The sequence below is a fragment of the Cricetulus griseus genome, chromosome 5, assembly GCF_003668045.3.
Source record: "Cricetulus griseus strain 17A/GY chromosome 5, alternate assembly CriGri-PICRH-1.0, whole genome shotgun sequence".
Taxonomy (NCBI): Eukaryota; Metazoa; Chordata; class Mammalia; order Rodentia; family Cricetidae; genus Cricetulus; species Cricetulus griseus.
The window spans coordinates 57,272,439-57,296,438 of NC_048598.1; the positions used below are offsets into that span (position 1 = coordinate 57,272,439).

Sequence of the window (24,000 nt, forward strand, 5' to 3'; positions counted from 1 at the left end):
GGCTTTCCTGAACACCATGGCTTGCCAAGGCCTCTCTCAGCTAATCCTGTGGTGTCTGGGCACTGCTCATCATTGGTCTCCACTGCTATAGTAGGGAATGTCTCTTAAAGGCCTGTGCAATAGACTTGGTCCTTATCTGGGCATTACTGGAAAGTACCAGAAACTTACCAGGTGGGGCCTGAGGGTATGCCTTGTAGTGGATTGTGGATCAACCACCAGTCCTTCCTCTTTTTTTTTTTTTTTTTGTTTGTTTTTGATTGCTGCCACAAGGTGCAGTCTGCCCTACTGTGAGTCCTTGACAACATCTATACCACAGAAACAATGAGGCCTATTAGCCATGTACTGAAATCTTCCCTTAAAAACAAACAACTACTGTGTGTGTGCTCGAATCCATGAGTATATCCACCCACAATGTCTGTGCAGGTGGCCATGAAGGCTTGAAGAGGGCATCTGGTTGTGAGTTCCTGATATGGATGCTGGGACCCAAACTGCGGTCCTCTACAAGAGCAGCAAGGCGCTCTTAACCTCTGAGCCCTCTCTCCAGCTCCCTTCCCTTTTTATAAGTAATTATCTCAGGAATTTTGTTACAACAATGTAACGCTGATTAGCTTACTTACTTTTAATATTTTGTAGTACTTTGGGGCTTAGCATGCACCAGGAACAGAACTTAGTGCATCTCACAACTACCATATAAATGGTATATATCTATAAAATTCAGGTTAGGAAACAAGCTGAGAAGGTGATTTGTGGAAGGTCATATAAATCTAAGTACAAACACAATTCCCTTGCAGCCGGTTTTGTAAATTTCTCAGGGTTTACAGGGTTGAACCCAGTGAAGATACATGGCAAATACTCCATGTAAAAAGCATTTCTACTTTGATTCGACTCATGTATAAACCAGCAAATAAGGAATTCTAATCCAGATACCATTACCACCCGCACAAAGAGACCCAGTCTAATATCTTTGAATACAAGGACCGCTCTCAACCTCTGAAATATGCCCCACAGCACCACTGTTTTCTCAATAGATGTGTGTTTTCTGTTATTCTCTCTAAGGTGGTTCCTTGCTTGTCACACATTTGCCCCTTCCCATTTCTGAGGAGGGAGTGGGACCACAGAATGGGGTCCAAGAAAAATGGTTGAGGCTGCTTTTTTGATGAGACACATGGGAATGCCAACCATCGAAATAAACTTCCACTTTATTTTACCAAATATAATTTATCAGTTAAGTCGACATCTGTCAATTCAGTTATAGTAACTATAAATAATTCTCTTAAGACACAGTTCTGTAACTTTTGAAGGATATCAAAGTAAACCAATTTTGTTTCTTCTGGTCAGGCCAAAAGTACATGCAATAGGTGCAACCCAGAGGGAAGAGATGACTCTTCTACTGAAGTCAACTTCCCTCTCACTCCAGTCCTCCTCTGCTCACATGCTGAGCCTGGGTGTGCCTACCTTTCTGCTTTCTGGGCAAAGGGAGAGGGATGCTTCAGTCTCTAGACTACCTGATCCAACACCAGAAATCAGGATAGGGTAAGTGGCTGGGGGACCCTGGGGTCAAAGTCTCGGGTGTGATGCCTGCACAAGTGTATGTTTTGGGGTGGAGTTAGGCCAGAGGAGAGAGCAGAAACAAGCCCAGATTGGTATTAATCTGCTTGACACAATTCCAACTAGATAACCTCTGACTCCAATTCTAAGGTTCTATGATTTCAGGTTATGTGGGAGGGAATGGGGGGCGAGAAGTCTTTGTAGATCCAGGCACAGCTTAGTCCTTTCCTTGGAGGCTGATCCTTTAAGCTATAGGGGAAGAGTCTATGAGCTCCTGACAAACAGGCTAGAAAGGAGCCCACAGCCCAGTTGTTTAGCCGTTTGGAGCAATGTTTGGAGAAGGGACTCCAGTTTCCTTCCAATCATGTACAGGCAGGTGCCAAAGCAGCCGACCGATATCCAGCTTGCTTGTTCTAAACCCTCCTCTGAGTGTGTAGTGAGGTGTACAGAGAAGGGGAGGGAGGGTATTTTAGGGCATGAAGCCGCTAGAGTAATGGGGCTGGCAATCATTGGGTCTAAAGAGGCAATGAGGCAAGAACTTGCCTTGAAGTAGGCACAGATACCTACAGCGAGGGAACGTCTACTACCAGATTGAAAGGGGCACATGGCCTCTGTAACCGAGGGAATGAGGTGAGGTTAGGGCTGTGACCCGATTAGCACTGGCTAGTCAATGCCTGGCACTGTACCTAACACAGTAGATACCCCATAACTATTGCTCGATGGAGAATTATCATAGGCCATGCTATGGAAAGGCTCATTGGAGGAAGCTGAGATTTGCTGAATGAGTGAATGGATGACAAATGTCAGTGGGTAGGAGCCAAGAGAAAGGCCAACTGACCTCTGGTACGATAGAATGAGTGCTTTTAGGAAGTGACAGAAGCCAAGACAGACCATGTGGTTATGTCCTCAGGAGAAACAGCAGTGAAACACCCCCTGCGTCAACCTCATTTGCCACATTTCCTTGTCCTGTTTCCAGTCTTAGAAGCCCTTCTGGCAAGCTGTGGGGAAAGGGAGTGCTTGGAGACAATTAGAGAGGAAGCTAGACTCAGGAGGCATGTGGACTGTTGGAAACCTATGGATGACACTGATCCATGCAGAGCCCAGGCCACCGCTCATTCAGCTGGAAAGCAATCAGGCATTGGGCAAGGCGCATGTACACAGACAGAACAGTCAGTTCACCTGATTCTGTGTGCAGGTTGGCCTGGAACAACAGGGCTGTGATTACTTGGAGCTGAAGCAACTTTCTCCTGCCCAGTGCTTTGAAGTTGGTCCATTTCTATAAAAGTATGTGTGGAGTGTTAATTATCCCTCATCTCTCTGTTCAATCAAACTGAAAACAACCCAGAGCCCACTTACAAAGAGTTTCTCATTAGGGCCAAGGCTGAGGTTGCTAAAGCTAATCCAAAGGTCCCCAGATGCCAGACAGAACGCCGAGGTCCCAGTCTACCTCACCTGGAGGCACCCACCATGGAATTGCACTTGGTGATTGTCTCAAAAGTCCACTTTAACTGCTTATTTCAGTCCACCTGTCCTTCCTGAAGTTTTGCTATCCAAGCTTGGCTCAATGTATAAAAATTCCCATTGAAAATAATGAGAATTTGGTATCAAAGTGAAACCCCAGAAAGACTCGGGAGTGTAGTGTAGGGTGGGGTAGGGAAACAAAAGGGAAAAAAAAAATCCAAATAGAAAGTGCAGAGGGTGGGGGGGGGGGAGAGGCTGAGTGGCTAAGCTAGTCCCCAACATCTGTGTCTCTGTCCCCAATGAGCCAGAGGACATGGAAGCTGAGTGCTAGGAGCCCAGTGCCAAGCAGGTCCCCCAAAGCAGTCAAGTATGGGATGGAGAAGTTGTCCGGGTCCAGGCCCCGCCCCCACATCCAGTGCACCATCCAGTCTGCGATGTACAGGAGAATCAGCACCTGGAGAGAGAAGGGTTCTGCTGTAGCCATCCTCTTTCTGCAGGGGGAGCCAGAGGCCACATGACTGGACTGTTCACTGGACTGTTCACAGCCTTGGACAGTCACAGCCTTTTGGCCACGATAGCTCACACACCAAGCCAGGGGCTTTCTAAACTAAATCCTACCCTAACAGGAACTCTGTCTTTGCCTCTAATTCTGGGTCAGGCCATTCTTGAGTTACTGCAATGCCTGCCATGTTGGCCTCTCCAGGAGCCTGGTAGGGGCTGGCAGTTAGAGCCAGTTTCCCTTACAAGGATCTTTCTCCTCTGTCATCTGGGTAACAGCTGACTATCCAAGCTGGTTTCTCTTCACCCTTTCTACCCTGCTGTTGCAGGCTCAAAGAATCTAAGTTTATTCTAACATTCATCTGTAAAAAATAGGTTTAGGAACAAGTCAGCTAAACATAAAGTCAGTTATAATGCATAGCAATTCGAAATGCATTTTGAATTATCTACTACTTTGATTTGTTTGTACCTAGCTTACCTTCTGTAATTACAGATGAGAATAGAATAGCCAAGATCAGAATCTAGTTACTGGGTCCAGGACCAGTAGTATGGACTGCAGTGGGGGAGTGTGTCACACATGCACAATCTCAAGCCTAACACTGGGCCTTCTGAATAGGAATTTGCATTTTAGTCAGATTTACTTGCACCTTGCAGTTGGAACTGCACTTAATCTGGAGCACTAGTGTCTAGCTTAGGGATCCCCAAATGACAATGTCTATGAGAATGAGACACATTCTAATGGTTGGGCTCTGGGGTGGGGGTGTGTTATTCTTGAGATCACTATTCCAGAACCTGTCACATGCCTCCTGCTCTGCACACGGCTACCCTGTATTCCTGTGCTCTGGCCTTGGCTTTGTAGTCCAGCCTCCCTGTAATGTCACAGCCTTTTGACAGCTGCCTCAGAGTCCCAAATTAAGAGTGTGGCTAGATGTGCACTAGGATGGGAATGGCAGCAGCTGTCCTCGCAGCTAGCCTCCTGAGTGGCACAAGGACACATGCTGGGACAGGTGCAAAGGGACCTGGCAGAACTTTACAGGGAGCAACTGTCAACACTTTGCTTTTCCACAGATTCAGAATAGGAAGACAGCTATAACTGACCACAGGGTATTCATAGATAGATACCATGAAGGTTTAGCCTTCCAACCTAGGCGAAAGGATGAACTGAAACAGCCACAACAGACCCTTGGCATAACTATGCTCCTTTCCCATTGGTGTGTGTGTGTGTGTGTGTGTGTGTGTGTGTGTGTGTGTGTGTGTGTGTATGAGCTCCTGATTACATTTGCAAGGGAGCACGGTGATTTGGGTTAACTACTGTTGGGAAACAACATATGGTTGATTTTTAGCCCAGCTCTTGCCAAGATTCCTATAACACACAACTTTCCCAAGGAACCACCGAATTGGGGGTTTGGAGGGAAACTATTTATCAATAGGAGAATGGCTAAGTCAAATCTAGTAATACCATAGGGAGAGGGTACCATGGCTATACAGAAGAGCAAGGCTGGATGAGTCTTGAAGCTGGATTTGTCTTGAAAAATGGTTTTGATGCTTGCTCCAGCTGTGGAACCCTTTATTCAAACGAAGCCCAGACGGCAAAAAGGCCAAGTGTAGAGCTTTGTGGCAAGGCTAGCAGGGAGCAGGGTATAGGTGGGTCAGAGTTCCCCTGTTAAGTGTCCTGTAATTGCCTGCCTGAAACCCCTGCTGCTGGTCTACTCTTCTCACTTTGAAAGTGTATCACTGAGGCTGAGAAGGGATATAGCTAGGCTAAAGTCACACAGCATGGTGGTAACTCTTCTAGAGCCACAGCCTGTTTATCCTCCTGAGTCCTGGGCAGTGGCTATCCAGATACACAGAGAGAAGAGGCAAGAGACCAGGTCTAAACTTGTGGCTCTTATTCCACAGGGTCCCCTGGACTCCCCGGCTCCTCCTAGGCCATACCTGGAGCAGTGCAGCTGTCATGTAGAAGATAATGAAGATGAGAGTGAGGGTGGTATGTCCGCCCTGCATACAGCTGATGGTGTAGAGGAACACCAGGTGTCCTGGGACCACAAGGAGGAAGAGGACCCGGGCTGAGCGTGAATTCACGTCTGGAAGAGGAAAGAGGAAGACAGGAAGACCAGAAGGTCACAGGATGGTCAGTGCCATATTCTAGGCCAGCACACAGCTCTACCTCCAGGGCATTTCAGGAGAAGACAACAGAGGAGAACCCTGAACCCTGGCCCCAGGTGCCTCTAGTGAAGTTCCTGTCTGCAGACGACCCCCCCCCCCCAAAGCGGAATGAACCCAGAGGTTGAGATGCCATGGTTACCAGGGCTGAAGAAGGTGGTGCATGGACTGGGGCAGCGGCGAGGAGTTGGCTCAGAGTTCTCCCCTGGCATGCCATTCATGTGGAGGAAGGTGGAGATGCGGCTGGCCTGCACAGCCACCAGATTGCCCCCAACACCTGCAGAGAGACACACAGGACTCAGACTTGGATAGAAGGACTGGGAGGGAAGCACCTTGTTCTTTGTCTTTGATCTGTAGGGCCCTGTCTTCTACCTTCACTAGAGTCTATGTAGGTATTGTCCTTTCCCCATGTGCCAAGAGAACAAAACATGACGGAAGAAGACAAATACTTCACTGCTTCTGAGGAATCTTCTAGGCTTTCAACTTCCCTTACATGCAGGTCTGACACTTCCATGTACCCTTGAAGTGGCTGAGGGTGTTGGCAGGGATAGAGCCTGAGTCAGGCACCCAGTGCTCACATACTCAATAACCAGTTTCCAGTAAGGAGTGCGACCTCTTATATGGTAATGTCCCAGTAAACTGCCAGTTACTGTTTGCCTTTAACATCATACCCCAACCTAGTCCCTGTACTTCTTTCTCAGCTTTGCCCTGAGCCCTGAGAGGTGACGGCTGTAGGCCTCACACCAGTTTCTCTTGCTGGATGCTTTTACTTGGCTTGTACAGTGGGAGGCACCAGCAGGTGAACAGGGAGAGGGGTCTTGTGGGTTTTTTGTTTGCTTTTTTCTAGATTCTTTTCTGCTTTTTGGAAAGAGCTTACTCTTGCAAGAGGCAGACTGGAATTCTAACTGGACTCCTTCCTACAAGATAATTTCTGGGTCCCCTTGGCCCTTCAGGGCTAGAGACTTTCATGTTGCTAATTTCTGGGTGCCTCATGGTCCCCCTGTTGGTTCTTTTACCCCACCTCTATCTTGTCCTCTCTGAGTTAAGATTCTTTTGTCTGCTGGAACCCTGAGTGACACAGAAGCCATGTCCAGCTGTTCCCCCAGAAACTAATGCTAAGGCCTCACCATTAATCACAGGTGTGAAGACAGCCATTCCTGCAAAGTTGGGGTCTGATACAGTCTTGTCCAAGATGAGGCCGCCCACACTACAGAGACAGAAAGACAAATGACATGGAGACCACTGAAAGGTTCTGCTCTAGTCTCTGGGACAAGAGGCACAGGCCACTCTAACCTTGGGGACAAGGGCAGCAAAGTGGCTTCCAGAGTCCCTCCTTTCAGTCTTTGGTTCTCTTAAATGAAACAGTTGTTGCACATAATCTCCTGACTTGGCATAGTGACTCTGGTACAAGAAGTGTGAGCAGAGCCACCTTCCCATGAGGACCCTGGTCGCCTGCCTGCTCGGCACTGATTTCCTCTATGGTAACAGCACTGGCTCCTCCCTGAGGGAACCAGCACTCTCAAACTCAGTCACTGTGGTCCAGGTAACACTGTTTCAATTGTGGCTAATCTCCCCATCCAACCAGACAGCTGCATTCCCAAGCCTAAATGACTGATTCAAGGACAGAACTGTGACCAACTGAACAGGAAGCAATGACATTCTATACTGGGTCTCTGTGCAACTGTGGGGGAAAGCCTCTCTCCTCTTGCTGGAATTGGGAGGAGTCAGAAGGGTGAAAACCTGGACTGCTGATCACCACAGAGAAAGCAGAGTGGTAGAGTCCCAGGGTCTCAATGGTATTGCATTCATCCCGGGATACAGCTGATTATTTTTAGTTCCCAAGGTCAATATGTTCTACTTTGGAATGAAACCTAATACACATAGTTCCTGTCACTTGCAATAAAGGGACACATGACTGACACTACAGATACATTCCCAGTTTCAGATGGGGTCTATGGTGAGGTGGGAATGACATAGGAGTATACTCAGGGATCCAGCCTACCTGCTGATGGCCATGGCAATGATGACAGGCTCCCAGCCTGAATACAAGACCTCCCTTGTGGCTGGGCTCCTTCGGGCCAGCACCACCCAGACAGGCAGCAGGGCCACAAAGAAGGCACATACCAGGGGATAGATGTATCGCCAGTGCTCTGAAAGGGCAGAGACCAGAGGGAGATAAGCGCCAGGGCCTCAGTACCTAGCTTCCCCCAGCTCAGACTGCAGATGTCCCAAGAGATCAACCCATTGGCAGTAATTCTACCCTAAATGCCTGGAAGCATATCACCTCATCTGATCATCGCTGCACACCCAGGAGGTAGTGAGGCCAGCTTTGTCTACTTTGTAGAGGAATAAATGAAGGCAGAGAGCTACTCAGGCACTACATTTTTGTTTTGAGACAAGGTCTTGCTACATAGCCCAAGTTGCCTTATTCTCACTCTCTTCCTGCTTTCACCTCTTGAGTGGCTGGGATCATAGGTGTGCACCACCATGCCCAGCTCAGGCAGTAAAGTTAACAGAAACAGACGCCAAACTGTATGTGTCTTGGTCCAATCCCAGAAATCCCTACCTCCCCTTCTCCTCTTCAGTTTACAAGCAGATTCTAGGCTTCCATTCTTTCCGTTCCCCTTTCCACATCCCATCCCTCCAAGGGAAACAAAACCCCTAGGATTAAGCAGGGATGAGCTCTGAACCTCTCCCTTCTGCTGTTTGCCTGCAGGAGCTGAGATGAGTGCCTACCTAGTCTCCCTATGACTGGGAAGTGTGACAAGCTGTTCACATAGTTAACAATATAGCAAAGATCTTCACACATTTGCAAAATGGTTCCCATCTCTCCCAGTGCCACTCCGGAATCCACCCAAGCCATTCTCAGGGGCCTTAGCCTTACTCAATTCCAGGTAGAGTCCCCAGCTGATGCCTGAGAGGAGTGCCAAGGTGATGAGGTCGCCCAAGCTAGCAGCGATGGGCGTGGCCACATTGTCTGGGTTGATCCCAATTTTTCGAGACCCAATGATGACTCCAATCATGATCATACCTGGTAAGGAAGGAGAGACAAGCCAGGTAGGGTGAGAAGGAAATAGAGGGGCATCAATGAACAAAAGAGAACATGGAGCAGCATCCTCTCCCCTGTGTCTTCTTCCCTTTCTTACCCAGCACCAAGGAGGCAATGAAGGCTGTGGCCACACTGCTGGCGCACAACAGGAAGGCATGTGGGATGCTAAAGTGGCCATCAGGGATCCAGCCAAAGACGACAGCTGCGATGGATGCCAGGAAGCCCACCACCGTGGCCTGAACCTGGGGAGAGACACAGTAATGTGGAGAGCAGCATTCCTTAGTTGAGAGGGTCACCAAGTCCCCGAAGGACTCTTCCTAGCCCTATAGCAAGCAGGCAGGACCGGACTCCACAGTCCTTGCAGGCTACAAGATGCCTTTATTTAGTTTTATCCCTGACTCCAGTACAGGGTAGTGCACACTGCAAAATCCTAGGACACATTACTGGCTGGTTGGATGTTTCTCTGGAGATGGGATAAGAGTCAACAGCCCAGAGATCAGTCAGAGTCAAGACCTGGGACTCAAGGGGGAAGACATTCGATCTCTGCGGCCTTCCAGGGGAGGTGGTGGTGGTGGGGGAATGGGACAGCAGTGGCAGAGAACATTCCAACACTCACAAGTCTGATTCTACCACAGAGAGTGGTGGAGGCTCAAAAGCCCCAGAACTATCTAGAGCCTGAGACATGGAAGCCATGTGACATGGAAGCTGCTGGGGCTCTCCCTATCTTGGCCATTTTCCTGAGTAACTAGTCACCTCCTAGCCTACTTTGCAGGATGCTGGACAGCCGCTTAGGAGCCAGCTGGGCTGACCTAAGCCTTTCAGGGATTCCTGACTAAGGAAAAGCTTAGCCTATTGTCTCTGGTCCATGTTTTCTTACCTGGATGAGGGCCATATTCCCCGTGATCATCCGCCAGAGCTCCTTAGGTGTGTCCATTTGTCCAATGTTGGCCTGGAAGAGGGAGGGTGAGCAGTTGGAGCTTGCTGCACAGGGTCTGGGTTTCTATCTGTTAGACTGGGTCAAAAAGCAATGCATAAAGCTTAAGACTCTATGAAATTGCAACCTGCCTCGTGACTCGAATACGAAAGCACCCAAGGCGGGTAAGTTCCAGGATATGAGAGGACAGAGACAGATTCCATTCTATTTTGTTTATCTGGGCAGCACGTTCCAGCAAGGATCTGCATGATTTGGTGAAGCAGCTTGTTCTCTTAGGGAAGGCAAGGTCAGTTGTTGGCCCAGGGCTGAGGCTGCCAGTATTTGGAAGGAAGTGGGTGGTACCCTCCAGGAGAAAGAAAGAGCAAGGGGTGTTCTTCTATAGCTGCCTTCTATACTAGCTGCCTTCTATACTATCTGCTCCAGACTTGGCCATAGGGGGACATGCCTGGTCTCTTGAGTTTTAATACCTCTTGCCTCTCAGCCATGGCCTTCTATTGGGCTTAGCCCATGAATGGTTGTGGCAGAGAGAAAGGATTGTGGGAGGTGGAAATGCCTCTTCTCTTGAAGAACAAGCTGAGATAGGGAGAGGGGATGGTTTGAAGGGGTGTGGGGAGGGCCTGGCTCTGCTCCCGCCCAGCTGCAGAGTAGGGCTAGAGATCAGAGGAGGCCCCCACCTGTGTGGCTGGAGAGACCAGCATGAAGCCTGCCTGTCAAAGCTGCACAAACAGTCACGAGGCAGGTTGCAATGCAGGAGGTGGGGCAGGCATCCAGGGATGGCTGGGACATCCAGAGTCCAAGCCTGGGAACCATTCTGGGCAGGGAGCCCCTACCCCGGGGACAGGACACCCAGTCTGGGATCTCCCTCCATAGGCCCATGCAGTTGTGTGGATACCTACTAGTCTCTATCTTCTCCCGGCCCCCTCCCCTGCTCCCCACAGCTAGGACACTCACTGCAGTGGACAGCCTCGACGCCAGGGTCATTTCCAAGTTCCCTTTGAGCCCCAGCAGTGCAGGCACCAGGATGAAGACCTCTGTCACCTTCTGGAAGACCTCCCAGTGCTATAAGATGAACACAGCGTCCAAGATTTTAGTACCTCAAAGGCCTGGCATTAAAGCTGAACAGAGTGTGGAGTCAGGGGACAGGGCAGAGAAACAGGACCAGCACGAGTAAGTACACAGGAACCTTACTTCCCCTTGACAAGCCTGGGAGTAGAATAAGCCCAAGAATTCCAAAAAGACAGCCCAAGCCCCCATTCCAGAATAGGCGAGACTCACAGTCAGGCTATATACGTTCATGGGGACCCCACAGTGGAACCACCCCAAGCTGGCTTTTGCCCCAGAACTCCTTGGTAATGTCCTCTCAAACAGCACTCTGCAGCCCCCTTGCCTTCATCTAGTTTCTCTGTGGCCTCAGCCTCGGGAGGTGTTGTCTCAGCTGTGTAGAGCAAGACTCCACAGGGCTGGGGCCGGGGTGATTAGAACGTTTGTTTGGTTTCTATTTCCAAGGGCTCTGGGTCTCAGCCACAGTGACTTTTCTGAGCAGGCTCTCAATTTAGATGGTGCTTCTTCTATGCTGGTCTTCAAGAGATTTTTTTTTTTTTTTTTTTGACTCCTCTCTACACTCCCATTCTCTTAGCTGACAGAAGCAAATATACCTATTAGGAGAGGCTGGAGTCAGGAGACATGGGTTCTAGTCCTGGGGCACTCAGTCCTGGCTCTCCCATCAACTTCTCTGGCTGATATGTTAATGTGTTTTCTCACCTAGGCACCTCAACACACCAATGAAGAGCTATCTTTGTTCCCATCTTGCACATGAGAAAACTGAAGGTTCAGAAAAGTACTACCAACCAGGAGGCAGAGGCAGGTGTATCTCTAGCAGTTCAAGGACAGCCTGGTCCACAGAGCAAGTTACAGGACAGCCAGGGATACACAGAGAAACCCTGTCTCAAAAAATCTCCCAACCAAACCAAAACCAATCAAACAAAACCAACCAACCAACCAAAAACTAAAAAGAAAAGAAAGTACTACCCTCGTTATTGTAGGAACTCAGGCTGGTAACTGAAAGCCCCCTTAGTTGTAACCTAAACCAAGGCTTTCCTAAAGAAGTCCAGATTATGCCTCCCTTCCTGGCCCCAAAGGGCCATGTTTTGTTTTGTTTTTGTTTTTTTGTTTTTATTTTTTTGGTTTTTCGAGACAGGGTTTCTCTGTGTAGCTTTTGGAGCCTATCCTGGCACTGGAACTGGAGACCAGGCTGGCCTCGAACTCACAGAGATCTGCCTGCCTCTGCCTCCCGAGTGCTGGGATTAAAGGCGTGCGCCATCAACACCCGGCGGGCCATGGGTTTTAAGAATGAAAAACCTGCAGGTTTGAAAAGGGTGAACAGCAGGTGGAGTATGCAGGTTGGTTTGGGTGTCTAGAGAGATGAGTCTCTTATAAGAGATACAGGGAGGGCTCTCATGCTGTTTCCTCAGCATATTTCTTCACAATGGCCAGGTTACAAAGGCATCAAGCTCTTGCTCAAGTGTTCAGTTCCCAGTTCCAGGGACAGACTAGAGAGCTAGAACACTAGGCAATTCCAACCCCTCTACTCTACTGGTAGAGAGCAAGGCTGCAAATCAAACCACAGTGAGATGCACTGTATACCTGTTAGGATGGCTAAGAGGACAAAGGGAAAACACCAAGTATTGTAGGGACATGGAGATCAGAACATCTTTGCATTATTGGTGGGAGTATAACATACAGCTACTATGGCAACAGTATGGCAGTTCCTCACACTGAAAATAAACTGTATGTAGTGGCTGTGCCTGGATCCCCAGCACTTGGGAGGAATAGGCTTTGCTGAAAGCTCAAGGTCAGCTATCTGCATAGAAAGACTCTGTCTTAAAAATAAATAAACAAGACAGGTGGTTGTGGCGCACACCTTTAATCCCAATACTTGGGAGGCAGAGGCAGGTGGATCTCTATGAGTTTGAGGTCAGCCTGGTCTATAGACAAAGTTCCAGGATGACTGGATCTACACAGAGAAGCCCTGTCTCAAAAAACAAACAAACAAACAAACACACAAAACAAAACAACAACAAAAAACAAGCCAGGCAGTGGTGGTGCACGCCTTTAACCACAGCACTTGGGAGGCAGAGGTAGGCAGATCTCTGTGAGTTTGAGGCCAGCCTGGACTACAGAGCAAGTTCCAGGACAACTAGGACTGTTACACAGAGAAACCTTGTCTCGGAAAACCAAAATAACAAACAAAACCAACCAATCAACCCCCCCCCCCAAAAAAAGCCGATGGTGAGCAGCAGCGAAAATGTCCCACGTTGACCACTGGCACATGTATGTGCACATACCCATACAAAATGTACATAATCCATGTAACAGACACACACAGTGAATGAATGGATGATTAAATAAGAATGGCCATATGATTAGCAATCCTAGTACTTCTCCTGACTACTTACCCCCAAGTACTAAGTATTTATTCCAAATAATTGAAAGCAGAGTCTTGAAGGAATATTTATATACTCCTACTCATAGCTTCACTTACACATGACAGCCAAGAGGTGGAAGCTATTCAAGTGTCCATCAGCAGCTGAGTGGACCAGTAAAATACGCAGAACAATACTGAAGTATGACTCAGCCTTGAAAAGGAAATCCTGTCCCATGCTACATACAGCATGAGTGAATCTTGAGGACATTATACCAATCAAACCAAACCAGTTGTATGATTCCATTTGGAGTACTCGTCACATTCAATAGGGAGGGAGGGAGCGAGGGAGGGAGGGAGAGAGAGAGAGAGAGAGAGGGAGAGAGAGAGAGAGAGAGAGAGAGAGAGAATATGAATTGTGGTTGCTAAGGGCTGAGGGCCTAGAGAAGGGAATTAGCATTATATGGATACAGAGTGTAAGTTAGAGAAAATGGAACTGAGAACACACTTTACACACTCCAAAATGGTTACAGTGTAGCTTCATGTTTTGTGACTTCCTGCAACATTAAAAACAAACAACCCTGAAGGTATGCTGTAATCCTAGCTTTTAGAGACTGAGGCTGGAGGATCAGGAGTCTGAAGATAGCTGGAGGTACAAAGAGAGATTTTATCTCAAAAAAAAAAAAAAAAAAAACAAACAAAATAAAGCCTAGAGATCCCAGCACTTGGGAGGCAGAGTGCCTCTCTTCAAGGCTTGCCTGGTCTACAGAGTGAGTTCCAGGACAGCCAGGGATGTTATACAAAGAAACCCTGTCTCCAAAAACCAAACCACATCAAAACCCAAGATGCATGAAGCCATCAGAGGAGGCTGGGGCCAGGGAGCAGAGAGAGGCTAAAATACTGGGGGGAGGGGGGGGGAGGGTCATAAAAGGTAAAGACCTTGACTGTTAGTGTTCTTGTCTGAGCTTCTGGGCCTAGGATTCTTTATAGCATCTCCTAAAGGACCCAGACTCTCTGAAGATTCCTGTGGGGTGGGGGAAGAGGCACTCCCCCCTCCACAGCAGTTCTGACCTTTCTACTGTTGCCTTTCAAATACTGGGGAAGGTGAGTATCTTCTCCCTTCCCAGGCAGCCCCTGTGAGGCGCCTCATGAGCCCTGGGAGTGTTACTCTTGGACAAGGCTAGGACAGCCACCCCTGTGGATCCAGCTCCCTCAGCTGAGGTCCAAAGTCTTGCCTCTCTCGGACTGGATAAGCAGCTTCAGAGAAGGAAGAATTCTTCCCCTCCCTTGACAAGCGTCAAGACTGCGGGCTTTTGGGGCACTCTTAGAACACAGCCCCACATGCTTGCCTACCTGCGCCCGCCCCAGCTGCTAATTCTCTGAAAGCTCAGCTCTCCAGAGAGTGAAGGTGATGAAGGGAACACTCACAGAATCTGCAAGGGACATTTTCTGAACTGTTGGTAAGGAGTATAGCATGTCTTTATTATCACACACACACACAAGAAGAAATGCAGCAGGACACGGTGTCATGCCTGTAAGTCTACCTAATTCAGGATGATGGAGACAAGTTGTGAGTTTGAGTCTAGCCTGGGCTACACAGCAACAAGCTCCTGGAGAAAAGAATGTAAAAAGTTCAGTTAACCTCCCTAGGTGCTACCGTAAGCACCTCTAATTTTCTCCTTCCAATGCATATGTGCCCTCTGCTTTTCACTACAGGGGGATCTGGAAGTTGTGGGGTTTTGGAAGGGATGACAAGGGACAGATAGATGGGCAAGGAAAAGGACCAGGGCCAGTAGCACTCCCATGCAGAAGTCTTCCCATCTCCCAGAACAGCCTGGAATGCGCAATACCAGACCTCTTGACAAAGCAAAGCCCTAAGCTGGCACTTGGGACAGAAGAGCCAATCCTTATATCTCTTTTTCCTACCCATAAAACCCTCTCAAAAATGTGGTTCAGGCTGGGAGTCTATGACCTGTATGCACCCACAGGACTCTGGGAAGCAGGGCCAGCCAGAAAGCAGGGTGGTCCTGAGGTTAGGAATGGAGGATGGAGTGGTGTAGATGAGGGTGGTTTTTCTTACTCCTTTGGCCTAATTCAGGCCCATCCTGTTCACCCTGGCTCAGAGTGTCTGCCCCTGAAGTCAAACCAGTCAGCTAAGCCATTAGTCAAGCTACCACTCACACCTTTCTGTACCAATGGGGATGGAACAGGGTCCAGGAAGCTGCTTGGCTCGGAGGTTATAGGGGAACACCTAGGGATTTTTCTTTTCTTTTCTTTTTTTATTGCTTCTCAGAATCTGGGACCCTCTCTTTCTTCTCTCTTCCGGATTCCTGATATTCTAGAAGTATGGAATGCAATGAGGCAGCGGCCTCCACACCCAAAACCAACCCTGATCCAGAGCAGTCACCCAAGCCTCACAGCTCAGGGATCTTGCTGTGACTTCTTCCTTGGCCATCCAACCTGCTCTTCCACCTCATCTGGCAAAGCCTCCTGCTCTGGAAACACATCAGCAAGAAGCCAAGTCAGCAAGAGATGGAATCAAGACATTAAAAGGACCCAAACTCCCAGATTCTAGCACCAGGTACCAAGCTGCCCAAGGACTTTTCAGGTAATCGTGGGTCAGGCGAGATCATAGTTTCCATCTGCTGGAGGCTTGTCCTAGGCATCCTGTAGGTATCCAAGCAGAGGGGCCGCAGGGCAATACCTGCAGGTACAGAGCTGTGCACAGCATGAGGAAAGGAAATGGCTCTGATAGCACACAGGAGGCAGAGACGGTAGAGTAGAGGTGGTCAAGGGAACAGGATCTCAGCATCCTGCCCAGGGGCTCCAGGAACCTCTAGAAAAAGGTCTGTTTACCTCCCACATCCTTCCCCAAGGCCACACAGCCATCCACTTCCATCTTTGAAGGTACTAGGGAGGGGGCAATAAGGAGTGCATTAAAATAGGGACTGCAGAGTCCCCCTGTTCTATTCTAGTTGAGAGGTCCAGTGGAGATCACACACCACCTCCTGCCACCCATTCCTCACAAAGGCTGACAGGAAATGGATGTGAAGACCTGCAGGAGCCCAGGACCGACTGGGGGAGAGCCACAAAGCACAGGCAGCTTGAGGCTCCTGTGCAGTCTCTTTCTGAAGCCAACACTGGGCATGCTCCTACTTCCCTTGCAAGTATTGGTTGTAGTGGGCAAGTCAGAACAGATTATAGTCTGCTTCTCTGTTTATACTCTGGAAAAGACCCCATGCTCCTTATCTCACTGTGGAGGCTACTGTGCACATGGTGCGAAGCAAGAGGTCAGACAAGAGACAGAAGGGGGTCTTCTAGGAAAAGCCCAGTCTTAGCTGTAGTGGGAACCTTGGGCCAAGGATATATCTGTAACAAGGTTCACGTAGGCTCCTGATGCTCTGAACCTTGAACAACCACCAGGTGGCCCCATCTTAGGTGCTTGCAGGTTATTTTATCCTGTATCCAAGAGCATCTATCATCCCCATCATTTCCCTGGACGTAGAGTGAAAAATCTTTCTGTGGTCCCCTGCCCCTGTCCTCCTGTACTCACCCACTTCAGTCATCTTGCTGTAGGCATCTGTGGGCCCTGCTTTAGCCCAGCTGTGGTGGGAGCATGGGGGGAGGGGCACAAGGACAAACCAGTCATTGTCATCTATACCATCTGAACCCTAGCTCTGGCATGAGCCAAGACGCCACACCGAGAGAGAGATGCCAGCCTTCAGTGGGCATGCTGGGCAGTTCCAGGTCCCTACTCTCTAAATCTCTCAATGTCTCAGATCCATGGGCATAAGGTAAGACACCAGAGGACTGTCCTGTGGGAGGACCTGGGGCTGATCCTCCCCTCTCTTTGGCTCTGGCTCACTTTAAAAGCCAATGCCAATTGTTCTGGTTCCCAGTCTGTCCTGTTCTCCAAGACAAGACAAAAACAGCAGGCTCCTCACAGTCTTAAGCCAGGTTGCAAATCCCAACCATAACACACACACACAAGCACCTAAGGTTACTGACATGGGGCTCTGGGAGAAGCGACCAGTGGCTTATCTATAGTGTAGTTTCCCATCTACAAAAATGGAGATCAATGCCTTTTTCCTACTTTTTAAGCTTACAGGATGCCCTCTGATGCCTCCCCCCCAACCCATCATCACCACCATTATCTAGAAACTAAGCTAAGTGTCTCCTAGTTCACCCCAGGATGCTGGTTCTGTAGCCTCCTTGTTTTAAAGGTCTTGGGGCGCTGGGGTTGGAACCTGGGGCTTTGTGCATGCTAGGCAAGCTCTGTACACTGAACTATAGTCCTGCAGCTCTTTATAGGCACTAACCTAGAACTCAAGAAGTGGTAAGAATGAGACCCAAGGCTTCAGGAAGGAGAGGTGAGGCAGACTACAAAACCAGTCTCACATCTTCCCCCCTTCCTCCTCCTCCTGATCTCAGTCCTAGGAAGAAAGATGACCAGCAGGGGAGGAGTCCCAAGCTCTGGATTGACTTCCTAACCTCCATGTAGGAATAGCCTTCACAATAACAGGTTTAAGGAGAGAGGAGGCAGCACCAGGCACTTTTGCAAGCTATAAATATCATTCTCATTATTTCCAAAGTTGGAAAGTTGTCCTGTAAGACTCAGGGTCTGCATGAACATTTTAGACAGCACCAACCACCTTCAGGCCTTGAGATGGGCCTAGAGATCCCTATAGCAGTCTCTGTGTGCATGGCTTGCAGCATTAGCGGGGTGCAAGCGGAGGTGATACTGAGCTTCATACTGTTTTGGGAAACATCATAGTGAGGGAAGCCTGGGTCGGGGGAGGAGTGGTCCCCAAGGACATGGGCCAAAGCACCTCTGCCTCTGTGCTTTGTAGTGCCTAGGATAGAGCCAGCATTGAGCAGGCACAAGATATATTGTGCTTAACTCAGACGAACCTAGCACTGGTAGAAAGCACAGTGCACCTCACTGAGCTTCAAAAACTTTTACTTAGAAGCAAGACTTCCTCTCTCCAACCTGGAGACTCTTGGTGAGTCCTGACTCACAATGCACTAAATAGAGCATGCCCCTGCCCTGGCTCTTAGCTCGCAGGTCCTACCAACTCTTACTGTTCTTTCTACTCAATATCCCCATGAATTTCCCTGTTGGCCCAAAACAGGTGCATGACAGACAAGGAGCAAAGACAGACAGTCCTGCCAAGGTCTGGTTACATTTTGTTCTCATCCCCAGCACTTACAGCCTTTCCAGAGCTTACACCACCTTCCCAAACCATCCTCACTCACTAAGGAGACTGTGCCAAGGATGCATGAAGATAAGCAATACAAAATGCCTTAAGAGCTTTCTCACTGGATCTGAGACCCTACTGACAGCTGAGTAAATTCTTGCCCAGCAGGGGAATGGAAGAGAAGGCTTGAAAAGGCGCTTTCTATCTTGGGTATCCTTGAAACCTCCAGTAAAAGGAAAGCAGGCATAAAGCGGAGACCCATCTAGATACCTCCTACGGAGCCAGGCTCAAGAGCACTGAGGCATCCTGGCAAGCAATAGCTCTGCCCCTCTCATCTCCTTTCTGCCTGAGTTCTGGAGTTACATCTGTCACTGTTGGGCAACGTTGCTCTGACCACCTCCCTGGGGCTACTTGGCTTCTCAGAGCCTTCTGTAGAAAGTAACAGAGACAACGATGAAACCAACGATGTGATCCAAAGGGAAATCGTATTCTAGGAAGCAGCAGCTGCTTCTGACACAGAGATGGAGAGGAAGTTCCAGGAGTCACTTTCCCAGAAGGCTAAGGTATTGAGGGCTTGCGAGTAGAAACTACCCTACTCAGGTCTTACCTGCACAATGTCCAGCACCATGCCAGCTGCCACGGTCCCAAAGCCTGCCAGGAGGAAGGGGAACAGCACTTGCAGTCCAATGGAAAAGGAGGTCTCCTTGAGTGGGGAGGGTGGCGCAGGGCCGCGGTCTGTGCTGACGTCGTCACTTTCATTGCTCTGGCTCCCATTCTCCAGCAGTGCGTCCTCCTCCCGAACTCCCTTGGCGTTAGCTCGAGACTCAATCACCACCACCTCCACCCCAGCCCCATCAGGCCCCAGGAACTCTGAGGTCCCAGCCAAGGGCTCTCGCCCAGGGCCATCCGAAGAGCAGGGAGAAGGAGTAGGGCCAGTACCGTTCGGCTGGTGGATGTCCTTTGGCTCTGGCTTAGAGGACATGACAGGCAGGGAGGAGAGGAGGGGAGAATTTATTTATTTTTCTTTCTTCCTCTGACTCTAACTCGGGAAAGAACTTAGTCTTGGGCCGAACCCAAGCTTGAGTGCCGCGGGACCTCTTCCCACGGCTCTCCACTCCTACCTGGCACTATAAAAACTGATCTACCAAAAGGCAGCCCCATCAAGCAATGCAGCCTGGAGCTGGAAGGAAACAAACGCCTCACACCAGATGCAGCAGCTGCCACTAGGGGTGAGTGCTGGTGCCTGCCCCCAGCTCTGCACTATGCTTGGGGTGGGGGGTGGATTTCTTTGGTTCTCAGTGGCCAGCTCCTCAGAGCAGGGGCATGCAGAAGAGATGAGCTCAACCTGAGTCTGGAGTGCCTGATGCTGCAGCCAGCCCTCTTGTGAAAAGCTGAATGAATTCAGATTGTTCAGAACACAACTTCAGTCTGAGGCTGGGGCTTCTTCCCACTCCTGCTGGGTGCTCTCAGCTTCCCACAGCACCTTGGGCTCAGCTGGTCCCAGGACAGTGTCTGCTGTCTTTTCCCTCTCTCCCAGAGGTCTCCTCCCTTCTTGAGAAGATCTTGTACTTTCTCAGTTGCCTGGTCCTTAAAGTCACAAGAATCTGTGTGGAATACCTTAAGTGGAAGGAAGGGAAAGAGAGAAGAGAGAATGTTAGTAGATAGCAAAAGCAGTTCCTACCAGGAAGATCTCCAGAACACACAGTAGGTTTTTACAGAGGCGGTTATTTGCTCTTCTTTTTCCACTAAAATTAAACAGTCCTGTCCCATTTCATGTGGAGGCCCAGTAGGTTCTCGTTCCATCATCCTCCCGGACAGCAAACCACGACCCCATGGGAGCTGAGCAGCCTGAGGTGGGGAAGGGTGTTCTCAGGAGTTGTCTTCTCAGTAATAAGTGTAGTTCCTTAGTGGTAAGTCACAAATTCAGACACAAATTCCCTACGCAGTCACTCCTCTGTGAATGACTTATCACAAGACAGCAACAGCAAGACAGGGCAAGCAAACAAGGAGACTGATCACTGAGAGAAGCATCCCCAGACCTCTAATTGCCCTAGCCCCCCAAAGAGGGAAGATGCCAGGGCTCAGTAGTCACTGGGGCAGGGAAAGCCAACTAACGCAAGGCCAAGAGCCAGAGGCCTACTACCTACTCCTGCCCTTGAGAGTCAACAGTGTTACAGAAACCTCAGAGGCTGACCCTGGTCCAGGCTCTGTCTACACTTCTCTCCCTCTATGCTTGGCTGAGTGAGCTTGTCAGATAGGACATGGCAGTTAACTAGGTTGAAGAGACAGAGGGTAAAACTACCAGTTATTACCTACATATTTTGATTACCTAGGCTCCCCCTATTCCCTAAGGTTACCAACAGCTGGACATAATGCAATTCTTAAAAACAAACAAAAGTATCAGTAAAAAGTGGAGAAGGAGTTAAGAAAAACAAAGGAAGGCAAATCCAAGTGTCACAAGCTAATATGCATTCACTCCCAAATCATGTCTCTGCCTTTCCCTGCTCCACTTTTCATGTTTTTTAAAGGAATCCCCTGGCCTTGATTCCAACTTGTTGCATTTCACCAGCATGGCTCTCAATAGTAAAACATTTCCAGGGGGTTTTGCAGGTATGATGAACAGGCTGTTAGTATTCCAAACACTCACGATTAGTCAACTCCAGTTTGGTTAAGGCTGAATCAAACTCTAGGGCCCAAGTTATAAGTTTTCCATTTACTCGGTCGCCAGCCAAGCCACCTTAACACAGCACCGTTGTTTTCAAAGATCCTCAGCCGGGAGGAAACACTGTGAGTCCACCGCGTCCATGCCAGAAAAGTTTCTGAGTTCGTTCGCTAAAACCTGACACCACCACCCCTCCCATCTCGCTGGCAGGCCACTTTGACCGGGAAGGGGGCTAGCAAGGGGACAGGCCAGTACCTCAACTACATCACCAGTAAGGCCACTACCGATGGGCCTCAGGCCCTAGGACGCCCCATTTCCTTCCCAGGCGGGGATGGACAAAAAAGACCTGTTTGGGTATCCCCAACTACAGAGGTGGGGTGGAGCAGTAACTGGATGACTTCCGCCGTCTCCCTGTAACTCAGACTCTGCAAAAGCGCTGCGTGCTAGGGCCCCTCCTCCCACTTCTACCCCCAGACCCAACAACACTGACCTGCGCCTCGCTGGGGATGAAGGGCGCCGGGAGAGTGGCAGCAGGGGCCCGCGGTATCGGGGGATGCAGGGTACCCCCTCTTCTCATCACTCCTCCCCCTCAGCCGTCCTCCTCGAGCCCCAGCGTGTGCCCCGCTACACTCCCAGCCAAGGCGAGCGTCCAACCGCGACACCCGGCTCGCTACATTTCGCTTCTGCCTTCCTGCGAGGCCGCCGCTCGGATTCCACCGTGGGGAGGTGGCCTGGAGGGCAGGATATTCCGCCTCGGGCCGGCGGGGACAGAACGGAGCCTGGGGTGCCGAGCTCGCTTGCCCCCAATCGCCTCTTGCCCGCGGACTTGGACAAGAGTGGTTGGCTGTGGGTGGCAAACGTGATCTGGGGCAGAGCGGGTGGCACCCCCCCTCCATCAAAAAAATAGATTCAGGATGGACAACTGCATCAGCCAATCAGGACAGGAAGAGGGGCGGGCCCCGCCCAGGCCCCGCCCATTTCCCCGCGCTTCGTGAGCGGGGGTGGGGGAAAGAACGCAGCAGAGTGACGGGAACTGGAGCGCTGGGGCTAGTGGTGTGCGCAGGGCAAGCGCGTCTGTACACATGTACCCCTGTGTCTTGACTATCTCTTGTGAGCCTCTCGCCTTCCGGAAGACCCGAAACCACCCCAGTGGGCCGGCCAGCTGGCGATCGCGCGGGCCCCGGCAGTCATCGCGTGTTCCTTCCTCGCGCCCAGTCCCTACCTTCTCCTTGGGCACAGTTCCTTGTTCTCGGGCTCGTCATCTCTCCCTCCAGGTTCCGCGTTTCTCTCTGGGCAACTGGTCGGACCCTAATGAATCTGCTTTAATAAAGTTCCAGCCTTCAAAGGGGTGGGGATGGGCAGGCTAGAGGGAAAATTTGTTAAACGGCTGGGGCCATATAAACCACCTAAGGTAAGGGTGGAGGGGAGCGGGCTTGCTTTGACCAACTCGTGGCCCCATGGGGAGAGATGTCTCCATCCCGGGCGAAATGAAGTCCAATTTTCCCTGACGCACCTTGTGGGATCAAAGAGGAGAGTGTTTTCACCCTCGCCTTTTTTGCCACTTCCTCCCTGGGGTGTCTCCACCTCTTCAACCCAAACTCAGTACCAGTTCTCTTTGGGATGTTTTTGTTCAGGGGATGTGACCTCCCCATGAAGGAACTCCCACTCCCAGGCTTTCTTTCCCCTCTTGTGGTGGAACATGTGACCAGTGGTTCCTTCCTGCCCCTTTCCTCTCTAGAAAGGCGCTTGGGGGCAATTGAGCATACCTCCAGACCTTTGAATGAGGATCGGAGCAGAGATGTCACCAAGCTTTTGGCACACATGCCAAACAGCAACCTGAGCGGGCCATTCCTTTGGACAATGACGACAAATGTATCAACAAAAGCCTGTCCCCACCCGCCAATCCAGCATCCCTGGGTTCAGTTCAGCTGCTAGGACATCAGAGGCCTACGTTTTTAAGGACCAAGTAAAGCAAATGTCACTGTAGTAGAACCCCAATTTTGGCTTCAAAGCTGAGTCTGTTTGGATATGGAAGTTACTCCTAAACTGGGCAACACTAGGTCTCCTCCAGAAGGATCAGCTTTGTGAAGAGTGAGTATAGAATGGGAGAGAAATTAAGACTGACTGATATACCTGCCCAGCGTGGTGACCAGTGTTGGTAATCTTAGCCTTTCGGAGGTAGAGACAGGAGAATCTCTACAAAAAATGAGGCCATTGTAGTCTACTGAGAGAGTGCCAGGATAGTCAGGGCTATGTAGTTGAGACTCTGTATCAAAGAGACCAAAACCTTTCATCCAAAAACAAACTTACAAACAAAATCTTTGTCTCTCTCTTATTCCCTCCCACTTTTTATCTACTTGACAAGTTTCTCCTTTGAATTGACATAAAACAAACACTTGGGAAAACGCATAAAAACCTAGAGTATAGACCGACCAGTTATGGCACAGTGAACAGGCCCATGTAGCCACCACCGAGAGGAAGAATTCATTTATCACTGCCACCCTAGAAGCCCCCTTGGTCACTACCTCACCTCTCCTCCCTAAGGTAGCCTCTATCTGGCCCTGTTAGTTTGTCCGCCAGCTTTTGGACTTATGTATGGACTTATGTAGTGGAACCACTCAGGAGGTACTAGTGGTTTCTGTACCCAGTTTCTCTCACCCCTGTATACACATGACAGCATCAGTTAATTCACCTTTATTACAGTGTAATGCCTCTAAGGAAGCACACGCCATTTGTATCTGCTGACGGGTTTAAGTTGTTTCCAGGTATGATTATTATATCAGTCTGCTATGGCATCTTTATGCCATTTGGTACACTTACATTCTTTTTTGTTTGTTTTTGAAACAAGGTCTCTCTGGGTGGCCCTGGCTGACCTAGAATTCACCCTGTAGGCCAGGCTGCCTCAAACTCCCAGAGATTTGCCTGCCTGTGCCTCTGCCTCTTACGTGCTGGGATTAAAAGTGCATGTGCCACCACACCCAGCCTGAACTTGTACATTGGAACAGGATGGGGTCATAGGGCAGGCGAGTGTTTAGCTTTAGTAAATGCTTTAACTTTCTAATGTCT

At 49.7% G+C, this 24,000-nt stretch overlaps 1 protein-coding gene across 1 annotated transcript; it reads right to left on the reverse strand.

Moving 5' to 3' along the window:
* Positions 1 to 1,181: 1,181 nt before the first annotated feature.
* Positions 1,182 to 21,826, reverse strand: Slc41a1 (solute carrier family 41 member 1). The gene is made up of 11 exons (XM_027417657.2): positions 21,425 to 21,826; positions 18,880 to 19,889; positions 10,605 to 10,712; positions 9,597 to 9,668; positions 8,817 to 8,961; positions 8,555 to 8,701; positions 7,673 to 7,820; positions 6,798 to 6,877; positions 5,813 to 5,947; positions 5,443 to 5,591; positions 1,182 to 3,463 (listed from the first exon to the last, which is right to left on the reverse strand). Exons 2-11 carry the CDS (start codon positions 19,252 to 19,254, stop codon positions 3,278 to 3,280), a joined length of 1,545 nt encoding a protein of 514 aa, XP_027273458.1. The 5' UTR covers positions 19,255 to 19,889; positions 21,425 to 21,826; the 3' UTR covers positions 1,182 to 3,277.
* Between the last annotated feature and the right edge of the window lie 2,174 nt (positions 21,827 to 24,000).

Coding starts and splice junctions, on each gene's coding strand:
- Slc41a1 (XM_027417657.2), bottom strand. CDS start 19,254: ATGTCCTCTAAGCCAGAGCCAAAGGACATCCACCAGCCGAACGGTACT. Junction 7,821..8,554: donor GGGACTCTACCTGGAATTGA/GTAAGGCTAAGG, acceptor CTGCCCTTTCAG/AGCACTGGCGATACATCTAT. Junction 3,464..5,442: donor TGACAGCTGCACTGCTCCAG/GTATGGCCTAGG, acceptor TTCTCTCTCCAG/GTGCTGATTCTCCTGTACAT.